A 23,321-nucleotide genomic window follows, 5' to 3' on the forward strand; every position below is an offset into this window, starting at 1 on the left:
CCTGAGCCAGGAGACTGAGCTAATAAGTGGATGTTATTTTAAGTTGCTAAGTTTGGGGTCATTTGTTACACAGCAGTAGATAACAAATACAGCTGGGAAGTATTCTTGTCAAAACTTTTACCCTGTTCCCCAAAAAGTTAAACACAGAACTCTCAGATGATCCAGCAACCCCACCTCTAGGTATAAACCCCAAAGAAGTGAAAGCAGGGCCTCCAACAGATATTTGCACACCAAAGTTCATAGTGGAATTTTTCATGATAGCCAACAGGTGGGAGTAGCCCAAAGACCTATCGGCAGATTTGAATGGATAAACAAGATGTGATCTATACATACAAAGGAATATTATTCAGCCCTAAAAAGGAATAAAGTTCTGATACCTGCTACAGCATGGATGAAGCTTGAGGACATCAGGTTGAGTGAAATAAATCAGTCACAAAGGGACAGATATGAAATGGCTAGAATATGCAATGGCTAGAATATGCAAAGTCTTAGAGACCAAAATTAGAGTACCGGTTGCCAGGGACGGGGGTAGGGACAAGGGGGATTTTTTGCAAAATGAGTGCAGGGTTTCTGTTTGGGGTGAAGGGAAAGTTCTGAAATGGAAGGTGTGAGGGCATTGCAACATTGTGGATGTGATCCTGCTGAACAGTGTGCTTGAGAGGGGCTGGGATGGGAAAATCCATATTGTGTACTTGTTTTCAAAATTTAAAAAGAGAGATTAAAGAGATGGTAACAACTAAAGGCAATATGTGATCCCAGACTGGATTTAATCATGCAGGAGAAATTGCCTGAAGGACATTAATGGACATATGAAAAAATTACAGTATAGACTGTCAGCTTTATTTCCATGTTAAATTTCTTGAGCTTGATAACTACAACTTAAGGTGGTTACATAAGTGAATATCCTTCTTAGGAAATCTACATGGAAGTATTAAGTGTTAGAGAATATGCTGTATACAACCTTCTCTCAAAGGTTTAGAAAATAAATGGATGGATAGAAAGATATATAGAGAGATAGGTAGATAGATGACAGATAAATGGATAGATGAATGGATAGATTGATAGATAGATTGACAGATCAATAGGCAGATACAGCAAATGTGGCAAAATGTGAAAAGTTGGTGGATCTGGGTATCTGGATGGCAGGTGTGCTGGCGTTCTCTGTATGGGGTTTGTATTATTTCTGCAACTGTCCTGTAAGTTTGAAATTATTTCAAAATAAAGAGTTAAAAAAATATTTACCTGAAATCTACTCAATCTTTAAGATTATGGTCAGGGGCCTGTATTTCTGTAAGAAGCCAGAAAGAAAACATTTTCAGCTTTGAGGACGTACGTTTTCTGCCACCGCTACTCCACGCTGACGTGGTTGTACGGAATGAATGGGTGTGGCTGTGTGCTAATAAAACTTTATTTACAAAAACAGACAGCCAGTCTGCGGGCTGTAGTTTGCCGACCTCTGACCCCTGACCTGTGCTTGAGAATGTGAGACTAAAGAGACAAAACAACTTAATGCAATGTGTGAACAAATCTTGATTGAATCCTGATTAGAAATAAAACAGCTAAAAGATGTTTCAGAGCATTAGTTTTCATAAGCATGTGTGGTTTTATAAGACAATGACAGTCCTAAAAATGTGTCCTCAATTATTTAGGGGTGACCTCACCAGGGCTGGAGTTAGGGTGAGGCAAGCACGGCAAGGTTATGCAAATAGGGACTGGACTTAAAATGATATTTTGTTCATCGTGAACTTTTTTTTTTTTGCATTCATCTTGATTTTTTAAAATACAATGTTATTTATCTTGATCACTGAGTTTGGGGGGAATTGGGGAATTTTGTGCCTGAGCTGGGCACCTCCTTCCTTGTTTCCTTCTATCCCCAGCCCTCACTCTGAAATGGTTTTGCAAAAAATCGACAGCAAAAGGGCAACAGTCTAATCTCGGTGGCGGGTCAGAGAGCGTTCACTGTCCCAATATGTCAACTTTGCCGTAGGTTTGGACATTTTCATTCAGGATGAAATTGAGACAAAATAAATCAGAAGTCTCTAGAATTTAACATAAATTAATTGCTGTTGCAACTGGGTGGGTGGGGAGCTGTATTTTTGGCTGACTTTGGAGAGTCTGGTTTACTTCTCTCGGTGGCCCTGGAGTCACTGGGGCACGTGCCCCCAGAAAGTGGGTCACCACCTTTAGCCATAAGAGAGCAAAGTGGGGAGGGAGATGCTTGGCCACAGCTGGGAGATTTCCTGTGAGACACCCCATGATTTTCAAACGTTCGCAGGAGCCGAAGCCCTTTTCAAATGAAAACTCACTGCAAAAACCTCAGTAGGAGCAACACATCTGGAGCAGCCTTTTATTAGTAAAAATTTATTTCCTGCATTCAGATGAGTGTTTACCTACAAAGCAAAATGGATTCGCACTGAGGTTGTTGTGATGAACTCACAAGTTTTAGACCAGAAGTTGTCAATGGAATCCCACTCGCTCACAGCATCCTCTGTGGCAATTCTTTCAAAGGTTCCCCTTTGATCTAAGTGGGTTCTTTAGTTAAATAGAGATGGCAGAAGAATCACAGAAAAACAAGTTTGTCATCTCCTGCACTTGAAAACCTGCCGCTCAATGCACCTGAGCCTGCACTAAGCTAGAATTTAAAAATATGTGTTTTTAAAAATGGAATTAGAAGCTAACATTTGGCAGAACTAATGTTTGGGAAATGGCTGAACAAGACAATCAGTAGGGTACCTCCTGGCTCAAAAAGCTCTGTTCTAAGGTTGCTTTTTCTGAGACTCGATCTGGAATCCAAAGGGGATAATGGGGGAAAGAGAATGGCATCTTGAAGGTTGGACTGTCTATTATTGTTAGAGAAAAAGCCCCCAGAAGCAAGTGGAAAGCAAGAAAGGCTGTGGGCAAAGAAGAAACATCTAAATGGAATGGAAAATGTTCCACAGTTGAATATGCACAAGGCAGATGCTCCAAAAGCAAGGCACAGGGATGGCAGAGGCTTTTTCCATCTGCTTCCAAGAGCCTCCCCCCAGAAAAGAAAAGCATCATTATCGTAAAGGTTTGGGAGCTGGGGAGCAGGAGTGGAAGGACATTTCGGTTGTTTTAATTCCAGCTTGGGTCATGAGGATGTTTCATGAAGTAGAGACACAGATGTCCAATGTGTTTGGAGATATAAATCTGAGCCAATTGCCAACTTTTTAAGATGGGAACATTTCATATATAAAAAAAAATCTAGAGTTGTGGCTTCACTTAAGACAACGGAGAGATCTGGCTGTTTTCCTCACCATCATCCTGGGCTGGAGGCAGACTGCCCAGCTCACCCAAGAGGGGGTTTGTACCTTCACGTTCCCACAGGCTTCACCCTTCCCAGCTGCTCATACCACGTCCATGGCGATCACCAGCCTATTTGCTGGCCACTGCAGCCGTTTGATTCTGCCACCCATGGAATCGATAGTGCTTCTGAAACTAAAACTGGAGCAAGGGGCTCTGACAAGTTTTGGGGCAGAAGGCTCCTGAATTTCTTTTCTCAGAGTTCTTTTACACTGAGCTTGTGGTCTTGAGCAAGTCACAGCTATTCTTCAAGGCTTGGTTTCTTCATCTTTAAGAAGGGGGCAGAGTCTCCTGCCTGCCCCCCAACATACAGGCTGTGATGAGGCTCAAGCAACAGCACCTGGTGCTTTACCATATGTAAAGCTCAGTGGTCCACATCTGTGGCTTGGTTTGCCTCACATCCATCCCCCTTCATCTGGGACACAGTCCCCTTCTTCCCAATCTACAAAGTTGGGGAAGTGTTGGCTCCAACCTCACCTCAGTGGTGGGCCTTGGGTTCAGCTGGCCAGTCTAAGTGCTGCAATCTCCCCGAGGCCATGGTTGGTTCTGGGTGGGTGTGATGCCACTTGGCACCTGAAAGACTTTCTTTTCCACTGAACTTGGAGCCAGCATCATGTTGGCCACCATGTTACAATCCCAGCAAGTGGCAGGTCTGAGAATGGAGCCAACAAGGAAGAAAGAAAAACAGAAAGATGGAGAGTGATGGGGTCTGGGTGACATAATCCAAGACCCTGGCTCCAGATTTACATCAGCAAATATATTCTCGTTGCTTCGGCCAGATTGGATGAACCAACCCATAAAAGCCCCTACCCCATGGTGGTGGTGGTGGGGGGAGACTTCTACACTATCAGACAGACTTGTGAGCGCTTGTTTGGTTTGGATTCATTCCCAAGGGCACTCTCTGACCTCGAGTCTTGGGGTGCCGCTGCGGCCAGCTCTTCTCTCTGCCTGCATTTGACCATCCACACTGCCTTCTTGAAGTTTTTGAGTGGGTCCTGCTGTGAGGTTCTTGAGGAAGGGCACTGGAAGCGCTCACGGATGAGATAGCCATGTCTGGTGGGTGCGATGAAGCCATTTGAGGTTGGGATGATTCTATTCACCACGGTGTGGACAAACTGGACAGCCAGCAGGGTGCCTGTGTGTGGGGGGGGGGACACAAATTAGGAAACTGGGAAGCGGAGAGCCAATCCCACACGTTCTGGACTTGGCTGCATGGGGTCAAATCCCTGCAATGCCCCTTACTTGCTCAGGGATGGTATTTAACCTCTCAGGGCCCCTCTCACTTCATCTGTAAAATGGGGACCAGAAAAGAACTATCTGTTGAAGGAAATTTTGAAGATTTAAAGAGGTCATGTATGACAAGTACTTAGCCTGGGTTTTGGCTTAGAGAGGAGGAGGAGTTGGAAGAGAGGTTGTGAACCTGCCCAAGATGGGCTTTTAAGGCCACAACCCTCAGCCCTTAGCTCTGAACTGCGCTCTCTTGCCAGGCATTCTTGTTACAATGTATTTGATTACAATACATTCGACTCTACCTTTTATTCATTCAGCCATTTACTTGGTTTGTGACATTGGACATGTCCCCTAACTTCTCAGAGCCTCCTTCTTTGCTCTGAGTAACGAAGAAAGTGGCTGTTGAGAGAATTAAATAACCCAGTGACAGTACCCAGTGCACAATAAATAGGAGCCATTTTTAATATGATCTTAGTATAACACTGAACAGACCAAGAGATGTGAGGCTTTTCAAAGTGGCTGCTCTTAAACAGGCTGCCCCTAACGTTTGCAGGGCCTGGGGCAAGAGGACAAGTCAGAGCCCATGTCCTATAAGAAACAATATTTAAACTCTGTAAAGAAAGATAATAAAATGTTAAATAAAATGTTGTCTGTCTTCTTCTGTTGAAGAACATACCTTCAGGACTACCTGTAAGAGCAGGTTTGGACTGAACTTTGATGGGCTCTTGGAGTTCAGTGCTGGAATGGGGCTCCACGGGAAGAGCCAGCCCTCAGGTGTTTCCCTCTCCCATTTCCATCCTGTACCCACAAACCTGCATGAACCCCACACATCCAAACCCCTCAGCTACCCCCCAAGCTTAGGGGAGGGCACACCAGGGGCACAGTCCAGCTCAGAAGGATGGATGCTTGGAGGATAACTGTGCAGGCCCTGAAGTGGACTCAAGGCCACATGGGGAGGGTGTACTGGAGTTCTGGGTTCCCAGAGAATGTTCTGGAAGAGGGGGTGTGGCTCTGAGTTGGCCCTCCCCCTTAGGCTGCAGATACTGACCCTAAGCATAATGGCCAGCTGAAGGAGGCCGGAGCGGGCCCTCCAATGTCCAGGACCCAGGTCAGGGCCCTTGTTCCTCAGAGCTGAGTCTGTCCCGCCCTCAAAGCGAAAGAACTCACCGTCCAACACACTCCAGACGATGATGGAGCAATCCTTCAAGCCCGCGTACACGTATTTGTCGTCTTTGGAGAAGCAGGTGCACTGAACACCTCTGCAGTAAGAACTCTGTTGAAAACAGACAATGGGATCATCATTCCATCTTGGAAGACCCTCCAGAGAGCAAGGCCAAGCATCTGTCTAGGAAGCCAGACTTTTAAGCCCCCCAAGGAGGACAGATCAAATGAAAACACATATTCCCAGGACTGAAACACAACCTCAGAGAGATTTATTTGATGGAGTGGCTTAGAGTCATGTTGCATTAGAGAGCAGGAGTTAAAGGATTTAATTTCTTCAATGTTCTCAGTTTTGCAAGTGCTAGCTGCGATTGTGTTTAGTGAAAAGTTGTGTACTACATGCAACATGGCAATCTGAATTGGATGCTAGAACTGAAAAAGGAAATGAGTTAAAGAAAAACTGGTGGGATCCAAATAAAGCTGATCATTTCATTAGTCATATCATCTTGGTGTCAATCTTTAGTTTTGACAAATGTACATGAGTCACGTAAGATGTTTTCCTGAGGGGAAGCTGGGTGAAGGGTAGATGGAATTTTTTGTGCTATCTTTGCAACATTTCTGTAAATCTAAAATTATTCCAAAATTAGAAGTGTGTTTAAAAACTGTCTGTAGTTTTAACTGTTGTGGTTAAATTTCCCATCTTGACAAGATAAAAGACTATTTACATCCCAATCTTATAGAAGCATCATAAGAACAAAAGTGTCGGGCGGGACCAAGTTCTCTTAAGATGAAACTACACGTAACTCTATTCTTTTTAGTTACAAGATCCTCTTCCTATATATTTATGAATAATGTTTATGTCTTGCAACCTAAGGTTTGGCCTTAGTTCCCTATCTTAGAAATTGGAATAAAAACACCAGCTTCACAAGACTGTTGTGAAAATTAAATCAGAAAGTGGTGCAGGGTTCCAATGCAGAGTAACTTAAGATCAAAGGTGCTTAAATATAGTAGCTCTTGAAAACAACTTTGATACCAAAAAATGATAGTAATACCTCCTCACAAAATGGCCAGTGAGGGTTCTAAGACACTTCGTAAATAAAGGGCTTGCCGGTTCCCATCCTCTGAGCCTCTGGTGTTACTGTTCCTTCTGCCAAGTATGCTGTTCCACCAGACTTATTTGACCCTTTTAAACAGCAGCCTTTGACTCTGTCTACCCTCTTACCTGGCCTGATTTTTTCTCAAAAGCCTTATCATTCTTTGACTTGTGTTATATTTGATTCTTTATTTTAATTTCATGAATATTTATTGAGCACTGAGGCTATGTCAGGAGCTGTCCTGGGGATGGCTTTCTGGGAGCAAAATGCCAAGGACCCTACCCTCACAGAGCTCAGAATGTTTTCCCCATCAGACCGTGGCCACGAGAGATGGGACAGCGTCCTCCCCAACCACAGCAGTAACCCCAGGGCTAGAAGAGGGCCTGGCAGAGGTTATGCAATAAATACCATTTCATGGGAAAACTGCACACAGACAGAACCAGGGTGAGATGAGTGAGGCAAGACGCCCATGCCACAGCTGGGTCAGACGCTGCGTTATCTAAAGGGTGGATATTCCGTGCACCATGGAGTGCTTTGCACTCATTTTGATTCTTTAAGCCATTCCATTAAAATCATGCTCATCTTGATGGCTGAGTTTTTCAGTGCCCACATGAGTGTCACGGCTGAGGTGAAAGCCTCACTCCCCTCGCCCCATTCCCAGCCCCGGCCACTGGGGTAAGTGAGAGCTGCTCTCACTTCTCCAGCACCAAGACTTAGTGCAAAAGTGGGCAGTGGTCCTTGGGATGGGCCTGGCCCTGGCATCGTGGGATTGACAATGCCTTCTTGATCGAAAGGGAGGAAGAGAAATGAGACAAAATAAAGTTTCAGTGGCTGGGAGATTTCAAATAGAGTCGAGAGGTCACTCGAGGTTACTCTTATGCAAGTTTCAGCCAGATATATTGCTAATTGCCACAGCATGCCAATCCCCAACCTGAAAACCCTAAAGAATACCCTGGGCTTTATCTAAGACTCTTTAAAAGTTTTGCCTATTAATTTTATTTTTTCAGAAGTTTAAAGTCTCCAGATGGTTCCTAGGCCTTACAAGCCCTGAAACCCAGAAGGACCAGTCTCTACAAGAACATCAACCTATTTCTTTCCTGTACCCCATAACGTGGACACCCCTTCTCAGCATGAAGAAGTTAGAATGGCCATCACCTGGATATCCCTGAAGACTGAGAAAATGAACAAATGAGAGGGAGGAGTTGTCATGGAGAAGTTAGGATCTAACAAATGATTATGACTACTGACTCATTATATAGGTATTTCTTTTTAGTTTCCAGTGTATTAGAGTAGCTAGAAGGGAATACCTGAAATTGTTGAACTGTAACCCAGCAGCCTCGATCACTGATAATGATTGTATAACGACATAGCTTTTATTGTATGACAGTGTTATTATAAAAACCTTGTGACTGACACTCCCTTTATCCAGCGTATGGGTAGATGAGTAATAAAATTAAGACATGCATTAAAAAAAAAAAATGGGGAGGTGGGCCACGCACCGTGTAGCTCAACTCGAACTTCCACTTGCACACCTGCAGGTCCCAGAGGCATACCAGGGCTTCCTCGGACACGCTCACCGCCAGCTGCTCCTGGTGGCTCACCTCCACACAGGTGACACGGCTCCCGTGGGCCTCCAGAGGGAACACCTTGGACTTGGCACACTCGTAGAGGAAGAGGTCGCCGTTGGTCATGCCGTAGACCACGCGGTAGTCGGCCAGCACGGCCACGCTGCAGACGGTCTCGGGCAGCTGCGTATAGAAGGTGTACGTCGGCCCGTCGATGGTGGGGCCCGAGTCCCCGGGCCCGACGTCCAGCACCAGGATGGCGTTGTCGTAGGCGACGGCCAGGCGCCCTTCGTCCTTGCTCAGGGACATGCAGTTGACGGCCCGGCGGGCCTCGGGCGGGGGGATGCAGAGTACGTCCTGCCGGGAGTTCAGGGGAAACACGAGGACGATGCCCGACGCGAGGCCAGTGAAGAGCAGCTTGGCCTGCTCGGCCACTTCCAGGCACCTGACCTCGCTGCAGGCGTCCAGCGTGTCCTGCTCCTGGCCTGCCGGGGGCGAGAGGCTGTGTCACCCATGGACTGCAGACACGTCTTAGGCGTTTTGTTATTTTTAAGGATTTTTAAGCATGCATGTCACCAATAATCTCCAGCTGGGGTTCTGCAAATTACTCCACTGCTGTCCTGCCCCGCAATGATCCGAACTTTTAAAAGGAGAATTGCAACATCTTGGGAGTTGATGGATTACGGGTGCAGGGTTTCTGTTTGGGGGGATGGAAAGTTCTGGTATTGGGAGGTGGTGACCATAATGAAGATCCCAGGAAGGTGTGTTTGGGAGGTGGAGATGGGAAGGGTGTGTCGTGTATATGTTCCCGCAGTTAATGAAAGGACAAAGAGCGGCTAGAGACAAGGACAGTGAAATGCAAAGGAAAAGAAAAGACTCAAAAGGGCATAATTGGGACATATGAACAAATTAGAATATAGACTGTCAGCTTTATCTCAATGTTAAAATTCTTGAACTTGACAGCTGTTCTTAAGGTGCTTATGTAAGTGAATATCCGTGTTCTTAGGAAATGTACATGGAAGAATTAAGTGTTTGAGAATATGATGTAAAGAACCTACTCTCAAAGGTTTAAAACATTGATAGATAGATGATAGAGATAGAAAAATATAGACAGATGACATATATGATGGATGGGTAGATTATAGCTGGGTATATGAATAGATAGACGGATGGATAGATAAATCAATGATAAAGATAGATGATATATATATAGTGGATGGATGGATAGATGGATGGATGGATGATGGATGGATGGATAGACAGATGGATGATGGATGATTGACGGATGGATGAATAGATGGTTGGTTGGATGGATGGATGGATGGGCAGATGGATGGATGGAAGGATGATGGAAGGACGGATGATGGATGGATGGGCAGATGGATGGATGATCAGATGGATGGATGGATTGATGGATGGATGGATAGATATATGTATGGATGGATGGATGCACAGATGGATGGATGGATGCACAGATGGATGGATGGATGGATGGACAGATGATAGAGAGATACCCCAAATGTAGCAAAATATTATAACTTGGTAGATCTGGGTCCCGAGTGGGTATTATGTTGGAGTTCTCTGTCAGGGGTGGGTATTACTTTTGCAACTGTTCTGTAAATTATTCCAAAATAACAAGGTAATTTAAAAAATCTCTTCATCTCACTCCCTGCTAAACACCTCTGAAGGCTTCACACCATCCTCAGAACAGAACACAAACTGCTGTCCACAGTCTTCAAGGTCTCAAGTGCCCGGTCCCTGCTGACCTCTCGGTCCTCATCCCAAATTTTTCCTTCACAAACGTTTTCTGTAAACTGCCAGAGTCAATGTCCTCGGCTTTGTGGGCTGCGGGATCTCAGCCTACTAGGCTCTGCTGTTGGAGCCCGAAGGCAGCCACAGACAACCCGGGCACAACGGGCATGTCCAGATTTGGGCTGACCCCCTTCACCCCCCACCTCCATTTCCACAGCCCTCGCTACGACTAGCAGACAAGAGCGACTCCATCTGACTTGTTCATGGCCAACCCCAGAGTCTGGCTCTCAAAAGCATTTGCCAAACGAATGTATGAATGAACGCAAGAATGCATTTCTTCCCCATGCTATTTCATCACTGAAGAGGAATTTCCGTAACCCATAACCCACCCCTGCCCCTGTGGGGACCATGGAAGATACTGGTGCTGATGGGCCCAGGTCTGCTTTGCCAGCTCCTGCACCCAGACTCAACATCCGGGGATCGTCCTGGGGAAGGGAGCCCCTTGCCCAGAAGTGCCTGGGAGCCAGGGGCTGATGGGATACAGGGGGACACAAAAGGCTGGCCATCTTGATTTGGGGTGGGATGACTCTGGGGAGCTTTCCATGCTCCAGGGCCCCTGTGGGCTCTGGTGGAGGCTGGACTCCAGCTCAGCCACCTCCCGGCGTCCCCCCTGCCCCATCCTGATGCCCTGTCTCCCTCCCACGATTCTCCGAGAGCCCCTGTCCTACATCACTTGGTCTCTGCTCCTGGAAATCTGAGCAGGGACTCACATCCAGGTTATCAGTGACCGTGTGCTGGAGGTTTAGGGAACAAGGCTTGTTTTCCGGGGAGACCCTTTCCACTGACTGGAGTAGGGGGGCTGCAACCCATACCCCCACCCACGACACTCTTGACCCCCCTTAGATCTCACACACCTTCCGCCAGGTCCCAAACGGTGACTTTGCTCTTGTCCCCGACTTTGGGGAAGTAGACGTAGCTTCCGTTGTGCGACACCGCGGTGAGGCCCGAGCGGTCCGGAAAGGGGGTGGGGGTCTGTGGCTCCCGAGCTGATGTGAGATCCCAGACTCTGAAGGATGACGACTGCCGGGAAGCGGACGCCACCAAGGCCCCGCCCCGGGCCAGCAGGCTCCCGGGCACCCCGACCCCTTCCAGGACGTGCAGCAGGGTCCCCTGCTCCGACAGGCTCCACACCTGGGGAGGGAGGGGGGCAGCTGACTCTCTCCCCACCCTACTGGAGCACAGGAATACTGTGTCCACCTTCCCCCACCCCCTAACTGTCCCCCCAGCTCACCGCTCATCCACTGCAGAAGTTCTCAAAGTGTGCTCCAGGGAACCCCTGGGGATCCCCCAGCCACATTTGGGGGCTTCCCAGTCAAAACGATTTATGCAATTTGATGGCTTGAAGCTCTTTGCACCCCCAAAAGATCATGTTCTTAAAGCAATCAACTCCCTAGGGTGTGGACACAGAGTAAGACCTTTTGGTGAGTAGAATCTTAAGATGTGATCCACCTCATTCAGGGTGGGTCTTAATCCTGTTATTGGGGTCCTTTATGAGAGGATAAAAGACAGAGACACACAGAACAAAGCCAGAGAAACTGAGCAAGACAAAAGCTAAGAGAGAAACTTGCAGAAGCTCAGAGAGGATGCCACGGAAGCCAGAAGCTGGAAGCAACGAAACCCAGGAGAGAAGGAACAGCTAATATCGCCTGTGCCTTCCCATGTAGCAGAGGAGACCCTGGATGCCAGCAGCCTGTCTTCAGGAAGAAGGTATCTTCCTGTTGATGCCTCGAGCTGGCCATTTTCACGGCTTCAGAAAGGTGAGTTTGTGTGTTAATAAATCCCAGTTGAAAAAACCGACCCTTTTCTGCTTTATTGCATTTTGCCAGCTTTAGCAAATGAAAACACCCAACAATACTAACATATTTTCCTTTTTCACTCTCTTTCTTTCACAAGTAAACAGTGGAGTCTTCCAGAAGCTATGTCAAGTGCAAGTGGGAATACAGAATCAAATATGAGATTCTGCCTGTCTTCTATTAAGCCAGATGTTGGACAGATTGGCAAAACTGTGAAAACACTGCCCCACCTCTCAAGAATTTGTTTTGTTTTTGAAAAGAGTTCTTTTGCACCAAATCACGCAATTCATGTTAACATGCCTTCTTGTTATTTTCAATGAATTAGTGAGTAGGTATTTTTTGTATCTCCTTCATTGTTGCTTTTAAATATGGTGAATATCAATACACATGAAGTGCAAGGTGGGGTCCAGGATTGGATCTTGGGATTGAAAAAGGATATTTGAAGGAAAATGGGTAAAATCTGAACGAAGCATGTGGCTTGATTATTAGTATGCTCCAACGTTAATTTCTTAATTTCAGTAAATGGGCTGAGGTTACCCTGGATGGCACTTGGGAACTCCCTGTCCTGTCTTCACAACTCTCCAGTAAATCTAAAATTATTACAAAATCAAAAGTTCGTTGAGAAGATAAAGATCCGTAGATACAACCCACATAACCAGAAGCTCTTTGGGGTCCTCAGTCATCTTTAAGAACGTAAAGAGTTCTGGAAACCAAAGTGTCAGAGAACCCCCTGCTCCCACACGCTTCGACAACTTCGAGCTCAACGGGGATTTTCCTCTCCCCTCCCTGCTGCACCCTGAGAGCTAAGGCCCTTCCCGTGTTTCAGGTTTGGTTGGCCTGGGAGACTGAATTATGTCCCCCTCCCCAAAAGGCAAGTTCCCTTCTTAACCCTGCAGCCGCGAGTGTGACCCCACTGTGATGGGACCTCTCAGGGGTGTTATTTGCAGCCAACTGAATTGGGCTGGGTCTTAATCCAGTTACTGGAGGCCTTAGAGAGAGAAGACACCGGAAGCTGGAAGAAGAGAAAGTCGCAGGAAGGAGCAGGAGCCGGAAGTCGGAGGAAACTGGTAGCTGGAAGGAAGAGGGAGCCACAGGAAGGAGCAGGAGCCGGGAAACAGTGGAAGTCAGAAGAGCAGATACAGGGAGGGCGAGCGCCCGCATGAGAGAGTCAGAGAAGCCAAGGCCACCCTGGGGTTGCAGCCGCCAGGTCCTTTTGGGAGAAAACAATTCCCATGGAGACCTTGATTTGCAACCTCCAATCTCCAAAACTGTGACCCAAAAAATTTTGCAATAAATGTCACAGCGGTTCTGGCCGGCGAGGATGGCCGGGGATGCCTTCTCCTCTCGTGGACATTTACTCACCTCCCCAGCTTGGCCGCAGGGTCCCGGGAGACACCCCACTTCCGCCTGCCACCTGCCCCATGTTACCTGCGTCGTTGTCTGGGTTTCTGTGCTGTGGAGCCCCCCAGGAGCCCCTGAAGAATCACATTTTCCGCTCGGGAGGTGGCGGTGAAGCCGCAGGTCCCCGGAAAGGCCCCTCACCTGGACGAGCGTGTCACGGGAGCCTGTGACGATCAGGTTGTTGTCAGGACCAAACACGGCCGTCTCCACCGTGTCCTCGTGCTCCAGGTCCGAGGCCATGAACCGGTGGAAACCCTGAGCGTCAGCCAAGAATATCCGCACGGATCTTCCGAAGCCTGAAATGGCAGGGATGGCAGATCCATCAGACATCTCTCTCCTCGAGCAGTGAGAGCGGAATTCAATCCGATCAACAAACAGTGTTTTGTGTGCACCTACTACATGCCAACAGAAGGCGTATGTGACGAACAAGACATACAAGGTCCCCACCCCACGTCGCCCACAGTGGGGCAGCAACGATCAATCATTGTGCACAAAACTGAGAAGTGATTTGTTTCATATTACGAGAGGATACGCTTCCCGTTTGGGCTCAACATCGTGTCCCAAATCCCAGCACGAAGCTGAGCACTGAGTAAATATGTTTTGAAGATATGAATGAACAAATGAATGAATGAATGGCGGTAAATAAGCATCATGACCTTTTGGGATCAGGGCAAAGGGAACTGGACGCTGAGACAGACAATGACACACGCAGGGAGACAGCCGTGCAGGGCCAGAGGCACAGACGGAGGGACGCGGCCACAAGCCAGGGACACCCGGAGCCACCGGAGGCCCGACAAGGCCAGGAAGGGGTTTCCCCTCGAGTGACGCCTCCATTCCGGATCCTTGTCTCCAGGCCGTGGGAGAATAAATCCCTGTTGGGTTAAGCCACCCTGTTTGTGCAGTGGTTTGTCACAGCACGGCACAGAAGACCGGGGGTGGGTATGCCTGGGTGTGTCAGAGAGAGCTACAGGGAGAAGTGTGTGGCTGCAGCAGAGAGAAGGAGGGGCAATGGAGGGAGAGAAACAATAGCCAGATTTAGAAGGAAAAAACAAACAAACCCAGAACATCCCATTAAATTTGAGTTTCAGATAAACAACGGATAATTTTGGAGTATAAGTATGTCCCAAAGACTGCATGGGATATACTTATACTAAAAACTGATTTGTCATTTTTCTGAAATTCAGATTTAACTGGGAGCCCTCTGTTTTATCCGGGGGTATCACTGGCTTGCGTTCTACACGTGTTCTGGATGAATATTTCATTGCAAGGACCCCAAGGAGGGCGGGAGGTGGACAAGCGTCAGATGATGCAAGGCTTCTGAAGTCCTTTTTGCTGGGACACACCACAGCAGCTGACTGAGCAACTTGGCTGTGTTTGTGTGTGTGTGTGTGTGTGTGTGTGTGTGTGTGTGTGTGTGTGTGTCTACTGTCTTAGTTTAGGAAAAGAGCTCTGTCCCTGGGCCACCACAAGTGACCCACTGGATAATTGATTTCCATTTGCACCAACAACTCAGATCTGGGAACAAGTTCTCAATTACTGTAGGTTCCGTTCAAACGGCCACCATGTGCTTTCAGGGGTAATCACTGCTTCCAAGACTGGTATACCATCAGTTTTTCCAGGTGTTGAGAAATAAGAGAATATCGGTAAATAAACAGCTATTCTGATGCAGGACCAACTTTTGTTTGAGGGTGCTGACCGTCGGTGCAAATCCTGGTTCCTTCGCTTACAGCTGTGTGTCCTCAAGTAAGTTACCTAACTTCTCTGGGCCTCAGATTCCTCCCCTGTAAAATGAGAATAATGAAAGTGCCCACCTCTTGGGGAGAGCGTTGGGGAGCAAATCTGTTAACACCTGTAAAGGGCTTAGAATGGCAGGTGACAAATTCTCAGCAACTAAGAATAAGCTATGATTACTACAACACCAGCTCCTGTACGGAGGGTTTGTCGTGAGAGACGAGGAGCTGTGCCCCTTAGTTTAGTGGATGGTGACAATTCCTGAGCCAAGTCAGGTCAGCGGGAAGCTGGGTGCTGAGAGCTCCTGTATCGTCTCTCCACTCCCACCGTGGAATCACTTTTGTGCTACGGTACAGAGCTCCCATGAAAGGAAATTGTGGAAAATTCTCAGTGAGATACATCAAAATATCTCCTGTTCGAGGATCCCCGTATGACATTTGTGTGCACTAAAGGATTAACACAGCAGGCTTGGGTTGTCCACACCCTGCGCGTCCCAAAGAAGCGCCCGGCCCTTGCCAGGCTCTGGGAGGTCACCTGAGTCCTTAGGGCGTCTCATTTCCCAGTTTCTCTTGGATCCCGCCCCAGGTACCTCCCTCCTGGGCTGATTCTAATCTGTGTCCTTTCTCTGCAACGAACCATAGTCACGAGTATGTCCACTCGGCTGAGTTCTGTGAATCCTTCTAGCAAATTGCTGAAACGGAAGGTGGTTTCGGGGACTCCAAACCTATAATTCTATTTAGCGTCCTCGGAACGACCCTTGGAGGAAACCCTGGCCTGACCTCAGCCAAGCAACAAATTGGTTCTCACTCCCCAAAACTAAATGGCAAAACTCGTCAAGTCTCCTTTTCATCGTTGGCTTCTGGAAAGCCCCCCACTAGAAGCCTGACCCTGCCAATTTTCTAGGTCACCATGGCCTTTGATGATGTCGAACTCAACCCCCAAACTATTTTGTGCCTCCACCTCTGTTTTCCTTTCTTCTTTCATTCCTGTTTCCAGGCTGCATTTTACACCTGCCCAAGCTGCCTAAAATTCCTTTGGAAACACAATGGAAGATTTGCCAGCTGTGGTCCCTCCCCATGTCCACCAAATCGTGACCCGAGCCTCGACACTCCTGATGGAGAGCCACACGCTACCTGCAGCCAGAAGGGACTCGTCTTCAGAGACCACCAGGATCCCCACAGCTTCCGGAAGCTTCTCCAGCAGGGCATCTCTGTCAGAGGAAACCTGCAGAGACGAGGACACGTGTCATGCACAGCCGCGGGGGTAAGGGTGACGAGTTTGGATCCCAAGCTCAGTTCTGCCCCTCACCGGCTCTGGGAACCCCTCAGTGCCTCGATTTTTTCACCCATTAAATGGGAAACGGTACCAGGACCCACCTCCCAGGCGACTGCTGGCTAACAAGGGTGCCGAACGTATTCAGCACACCCACAGTGGCTGCATTATTATTACTGCCGATGTCGTTATTGTTGCAACCGTGCAGGGACCTGGAGAAGATTCCGGCATGGGTTCTCTCCTCCAGAGAAGAGATCTCAAATAAGGTAGACGCATAGGTTGGAGCCAGGGGAAGGCACTGCTGGGCTCCCATTTCTTTCTTTTTAAAAAAACTTTTCAATTTTTTTCAATTCTTTCAAGCTGACAAGACAGTTGTAAAAATAATACAAACCCCAGACAGAGAACTCCAACATATCTCCACCCAGATGCCCAGATCCACCAACTTTAACATTTTGTCACATTTACCATATCATTTCATCTATCTATCTATCTATTAGTTCACCCATTTATCATCTATCAATCCATCTATCTACCTATCTATCCATCTGTTATCCACCTATAAATCCATCCATCTGTTCACCCATCCATCTATCTAACCACCCACCCACCCATCCATTCAATCATTTATCCATCTATCAATCCTTCCATCCATCCATTCATCCATCCATCCATCCTCCATCCATCCATCACCTGTCAACTATCTCTCTCTCCATCCATTTATGCACCTATAAATCCATTCATCTATCCCCCATCCATCTATCCACCCACCCACCCATCCATCCATTTATCCACCTATCCAACTATCCATCCATCTATCCATCCATCACCTATCAGCTATCTCTTTCCTTCTATTTATGTACCTATCAATCATCTATCTATCTATCTATCTATCTATCTATCATCCCCCATCCATCCATCCATCCATCCAACCATCTACCCACCCACCCACCCATCCATTCATCCATTTATCCATGTATCCATCCATCCATCCATCTATCCATCTATCCATCACCCATCACCTATCATCTCTCTCCACCCATTTATCCACCTATAAATCCATCCATCTATCTATCCATCCATCCCCTGTCATCTATAACTATCTCCCTAGGTTGTGAACTCTTTGTGGGTAGAGTTGGGCTCTCGTATTTCTAAGGTTCCTTCCATGGTTAGCGTGGTGTCTGCCCCCAGGGGACACTAATAGACGATTCCTGAACTGCCCTGGATTACAAATCCCTAGAGTTAAGAAGCCAAATGTCTTTTGTAAAATGATCCAAGGCGAGATGATTTCTCCCACCTTTTAGATCATCGAGCACTTGAGAGCTGAGACAACGCTCATATTCCGTTAACTTACTTACCAAAGAGACGGAGCCATTGCTGAACCCGGTCACTATCTTTCCTTGTTTCTGGACAGCGACCCCGCAGGTGGGGGTTTCATCTTTGATGCTGGACAAACAGTGCTTCCCCTGCAGCTCCCCCGTGGCTGAGCTCCACAGACTGACCACCCCATCCGTGGACACCAGCAGCAGCCCGGCTGGGGGGGCAAGCACAGCCATGCCCACCCAGGGGCGGGAGGCGTCCCCCAGGATGCGGAAAATGAGCTCCGCCGTGTCCAGATTCCAAGCGCTGACCTAAAGCGATGATGAAGAGGGAGAGACATCTCCATGGGAGACCTAGAGTGCCATTTTCCCAGGGTCGATCGCAAGCCCTTTTTAAAAAAATAGTTTCTGCATTTAGTTTTCAACATTCTGCTAGTTTAAAAAAACAAAGTGGTTTCCAGCATTGGATCCTGAAACAGAAAAAGGATCTCCATGGAAAAACTGGTGAAATTGAGTAAAGTCTGGGGTTTTGTTGACAGTAATTATTTTAGATTTGATGAACATACCCTGAACAAAGGATGATATCTTTATAATTTTTCTGTAAATCTAAAATTATCCTAAAATAAAAAGTTATAAAATAGGAAAAAAATAGTTGGCATTAAAACATATGTTTATTTCAAGAGAATATTGATTAAAGAAGTTTCATGTTTAACCCCAGGAAAATATTATTTTATTGACAATGACATCCAAATAGTAAACATTTAGTGGGACTTACACTAAAGGGATTAGGAGAGAAACACAAAGATTATACATAAGGAGAGTTTTCTCAGTTATTTGAAAGAGCAAAGAACTGGAAACAATCTATATGTCCAACAAAAAGGGATTCGTTAAATAGACTATGGTGGAGCCACACGATGGAATCTTCTGAAATCACTAAGCACACTGTTTGTGAAGAACGTTTAAGGTTATGGGAAAAATCTCATGACACATTAATGGGTAAATAGCTTTAAAACTGCATATATAGTTTTATACCGATTTTTAAAATATACACACATGCACAAAAACACACACACACTCCACATTAAGTAAAATCACATAAAAGCTAACAGTGATTCTCTCTGATACTGTTTCTTTACACTTTACTGCTTGTCCAAATTTTTTGCTGCCGACAATGATAATTTTTAATCAACTTTGAAATCAATCCTCTCTAATATTTAAGCCTGCACTGTTCAATAACAATATAACACAAGAACGCAAGCACATGCTATTTAAATTTTTCTATTAGCTGCCTTAATGAAGGTAAAACGAAACAGGTGAAATCAATTTTAATGTATAGTTTATTTAGCCCAATGTATCCAAAATATTATTTCAAGATACCATTTATATAAAAATTATTATTGAGGCATTTTATATTATTCTTATCATGCTGAATCTTTAAAGTCTGTGTGTATTGTACACTGACAGCTCATGAGAATTTGAAACAGCCACATTTCAAATGCTCAGTAGCCACCTGGGACTCTAATATTGAACGGCACAAGTGCTAAGCTACCAATATTACTGATGTTAATATAATATAATAATAATTAGTAGCTCCCAATTATTTGCAGGCAGTTTCTCATCTGGCAGAGGAGGGACTGACACTCCGAGAATTAAAATGGCATGTGACATACCTAAGGCCACTCAACTCTAAAGGAACTCAACTGAGACATAAAGACAAATTTTTTCTCGAACTTAGTTGCTAAGTTCTTACTTGCTATGTTATCGTGGGTCTCCATTCATAAAACTATCAAATCATAGGATTTTGATTGACAACAAGGACTAATGTGAAAGAAATAGACACTGTTTTCAGATGCACCAGGAGCTGAACCCACATTTTTGGCCATAAAACAATTCCTGATACTTTTGAAAGGATTAAAATCAAATCACACAAGTGAAATTAAATTAGGGTGGAAAAACACAACAGAAAGCTCTCTGGGAGCCCTCCAAATATTTGGAAACTAACAGCGTACTTCTACATAACCCAGGGATCAAAGAAGAATCAAAAGGGAAATGCAAGAGTATTTTGAACTGAATGGAGACAAAAGTGTAGCATATCAAAATTTGTGGGATGCAGGCAAAGCAGTATGCAGAGGAAAATTCCTAGCACTTGCATTTTAGAAAAGATGCAAGGTCTCAGATCTTCAGATCAGAAAAGAACTTTTGGGATCATCAAATGCAGCTATGAAGTCTGAAACCCCTCACAGCACCCTCTTGAGTGGTGGTGCACCCCTATTTGCACACCCCCCAAAAGGGAGCCCCTTCTTCTGGAAGCAGGCTGCTCTACCTCTGATGCTCATGGCTCAGCTTTCTTTCACAAACACTGTTTGTTACCTTTGTGCCAGATGCCGAATACACGACCTTGCTCATTTCATCCACGTGGAGGTTCCAGAACTGGGGCTCGGGGGGATCTTTGGAGCCTCCATCCCAAATGGTGACTTTCTCCTGGCCGGAGAGCAAGTTCCACAGCCGCAGGGTGTGGTCCTTCGAGGAGGAGACGGCCAGCGTGCCTTCGGCGAACACTTTCACGCACCTCACCTCTCCTGCGACAGGTTGGGGAGAGGATATTAGCTGGGGAAATTCTGACCTTCCAACTACCAGAACTCCTGTTGTCTTGGAAATATCATAATTTACCTGAGAAAAGGTGGACAGATTCAACCTATTCAATTAAAAAAAACAATAATGTTATGTGGCAAAACTAAATTAAAAGCATGACAATTGGCTGAGATTAAATCAGTGGCCCTGGATGTTGCATCTGTAATAAACAGAGATAATTGAAATTTATAAAAGTTTGGGGTCCACTCCTTAGTGTTTGAAATGAATAAACAAGTGAAAAACAAGGTAAAGTTCTAGAAAAATTATAGGCGGTTTCATAGTCTTGGATAGGGCTTTTCTAAGAATCTTGGAAACTATAAAGACGAAAAGTAGACTACTTTGATTACACAAAAATGTAAAACTTCAGGAAGATAATATGTAGTTGAAAGGCACATAAGAGCTTGGAAGAAAATAGTTGCAACATGGAACAGACAAATGGAGACTCTCCTTGATAAAGAGTTCTTTCGATTCAGCAAGAAAAATGCAATTAACTTACTCAAAAATTAGACAAAGAGTATAAACAGGAAATTTACAGACAGCATACAGGTGAAAAATAAGCATTTTAACATGATGCTTGACTCCATTTCTAATCACAAGAATGCAAAATAAACCATCATATTGGCAAAATTTTAAAAACTGCTCATTTGATCACTGACAAAGATACAAGGAATCTGTGACTCTAAGACCTTGCTTATGGGACCCTAGTTGTAACTTTTTAAAAGTAATTTGGTAACATTTATAAAAAGTTAAAATGTGCAATATCTGGTTTTGATCTGTACTATAGTTTATGTAAAATGTTACCATTCAGGGGAGCTGGATAAGGGGTTCATGGGAAAATTCCTGTACTATTTTTGTGAGTCTAAAATTATTTCAAAATAAAAAGTTAGGGAAAGGGGGAAAAGGAAAAACACACCTATGATCTGACTCAGAAATCCCACTTCTAGGAATGTGTTTTACAGAAATAATAGCATAAGTATGTAAAGACATACAAGAATTTTAATTGCAGTATAGTTTGCATCAGCAAAAGACAATTGCACTCAACCTAAATATCTATGAAAAGGGAATTGGTTAAATGAAACAGAAAACTTTATGCAGGCATTAAAAATAGTAAGATGGATGCATAAATCCACCAACCTGACTGTTATAATAACAATTATTATAAGAGCTGATACTTCCTTAATGTTTTCCACGTGCCAGCCTAGCTGTTGGTGTCCTCCGTGCACTAAACTCCGTTAACCCTCACACCAAGTCAAGAGGGTGTTATTATCCCATCGTCTAGGGGTGGAAACTAGAACACAGCCAGGCTGTGTTCAAGACCACACGATTAATAAATAGTGGAGCCGGGATTCGAACTCAGAGCCCAGTGTTCAGCTTTCACGATATGTTGCTCCATGGCAAGGGCCTGCTGCCCATCTAGTATGTGAACTGGCGTGACCTGGTTTTTGACAACAACAAGTAGATGACTCTATGCTGAGATAGTGTGTGAGTCTAGGAGAAAGCTGGTAATGGCGCACAATAAACTGTTGTCACCGTTCCTTCCAGGGTTGAGAATGGAGGATGGGATGTCGATAAGGAAAAGAGATTTCTTTCTGCACAATTCAAAGGCTGGCAGGATTGTGCGTGGTGGCTATTTTTGTTTGTGCATGAGTGATTTAGGGTGTTTTTCAACCAACATTTTAATTAATAATAATGCTTTACCATAAGACCCTACAAATAGAATATGATAACCCTGTTAAAATGAATTAGGAATACAGACGTGATATGGAAAGTGATGAAATGTATGGTGTTAATTGAAAAAACAGTTTGCAAAAATCTAATGTGGAATGTGGGAAACCCTTGATTTATAGCTTTTGCCAATTGCCCCAGTGTAAATACTCCCATACGGACAATTTCTAGCTGCCAACAAGATGTCCCTGAGTATGGAATGGAGAAGAGACACTCAATAACTCACTATTTCCACCCATCAGGTACAACGGTCAAGGGCATAGAGAATAGTAAAGTATGGTAAGATAATTTTCACATTCAAAATAATAAATACAATCATTTTATTTTTAAACTTTGGTTTATTACTTTTGTTTTCATATTTATTTTAAATGATGGTAGTTTTAATTTAATTTGTTATTACTTTTGTTTTAAGATGACTCTTTAACTGTAAGTTGCTATAATTTAATTTTTCATAATGTGCACGTTTGCCAGCCAGCTCGTGAAATTCCGGAAAATTTCACAATCGTCTCTCAGGAGACAGTCTGAGCCAGCTCCAGGATTCCACTTCGTGATGGGACGCTTTCACTTTCCACATGATATACACCTATGATCCTTTCTTTTATGTGTTTTTTTTTTTTTCAGTGAATTGATTACTGAGTTTTTTCTGACTACAAAAAATAACAGTTTGTTGCCTCTTACAAAACAATAAATAAATCAAGATCACCTCTGGTAAGTGGGCTCAGCTCACAAACAAATGGCTCACACACATACATAAAATACAAATATGGATCAGATCCATGGGGAGCTTTGGGGGGCATTTTATTCTGCCATAGCACATTTGGAAAACAATACGATGGCCCTTCTGAAAACCCTCAGCCACGTCTGAACTCTCCAACTCATGAGAAACATTTAACGGAAGGAAAAAATATTGATTCAGCATAAAAAGATGTCCATTCTAACATTATCCATAATAGCAGGGAACTAGAAATAGTCTAAATATCCAAAAAAGAATAAACAATAGTTTAATAAGTTCTGGAACATGCTCTCTTGGGAACAATGGAATTTTTTTTGCTGTATTTAAATGCTATAAATTCAAAGGTTTGCTGGATCAAAGCAGCATGATTCGTAGTAGCCAAATGTTGAATAACGTGAATATCCATCAACTGCCAATGTTTAAACAAACTGTGGTCAACCCAGACAATGGGATAGTTCTCAGCCATGAAAAGAACAAACTGTTGATAACAACATGAATACATTTCAAACACATTCTGCTCAGTGAGAGAAGCC

General features: G+C 45.0%; 1 protein-coding gene across 8 annotated transcripts in view; it reads right to left on the minus strand.

The window, feature by feature from the left end:
• Positions 1–1,126: 1,126 nt before the first annotated feature.
• Positions 1,127–23,321, minus strand: part of NWD1 (NACHT and WD repeat domain containing 1) — a 63,755-nt gene continuing 41,560 nt past the window's right edge. For 7 of the 8 annotated variants that reach the window (XM_037818554.1, XM_037818553.1, XM_037818557.1 and 4 more), the window contains 8 exons: positions 20,070–20,278; positions 17,739–18,011; positions 16,245–16,335; positions 13,522–13,676; positions 11,041–11,317; positions 8,309–8,859; positions 5,722–5,827; positions 1,127–4,459 (listed from right to left, as the gene is read on the minus strand). In XM_037818554.1, coding sequence (XP_037674482.1) covers positions 4,164–4,459; positions 5,722–5,827; positions 8,309–8,859; positions 11,041–11,317; positions 13,522–13,676; positions 16,245–16,335; positions 17,739–18,011; positions 20,070–20,278 — 1,958 coding nt within the window. In that variant the 3' untranslated portion in view covers positions 1,127–4,163. The remainder of the gene's footprint in view (positions 4,460–5,721; positions 5,828–8,308; positions 8,860–11,040; positions 11,318–13,521; positions 13,677–16,244; positions 16,336–17,738; positions 18,012–20,069; positions 20,279–23,321) is intronic. The other variant, XM_037818559.1, reaches the window with a different exon arrangement.

This window comes from Choloepus didactylus, chromosome 25, assembly GCF_015220235.1.
Source record: "Choloepus didactylus isolate mChoDid1 chromosome 25, mChoDid1.pri, whole genome shotgun sequence".
In the NCBI taxonomy this organism is placed as follows: domain Eukaryota; kingdom Metazoa; phylum Chordata; class Mammalia; order Pilosa; family Megalonychidae; genus Choloepus; species Choloepus didactylus.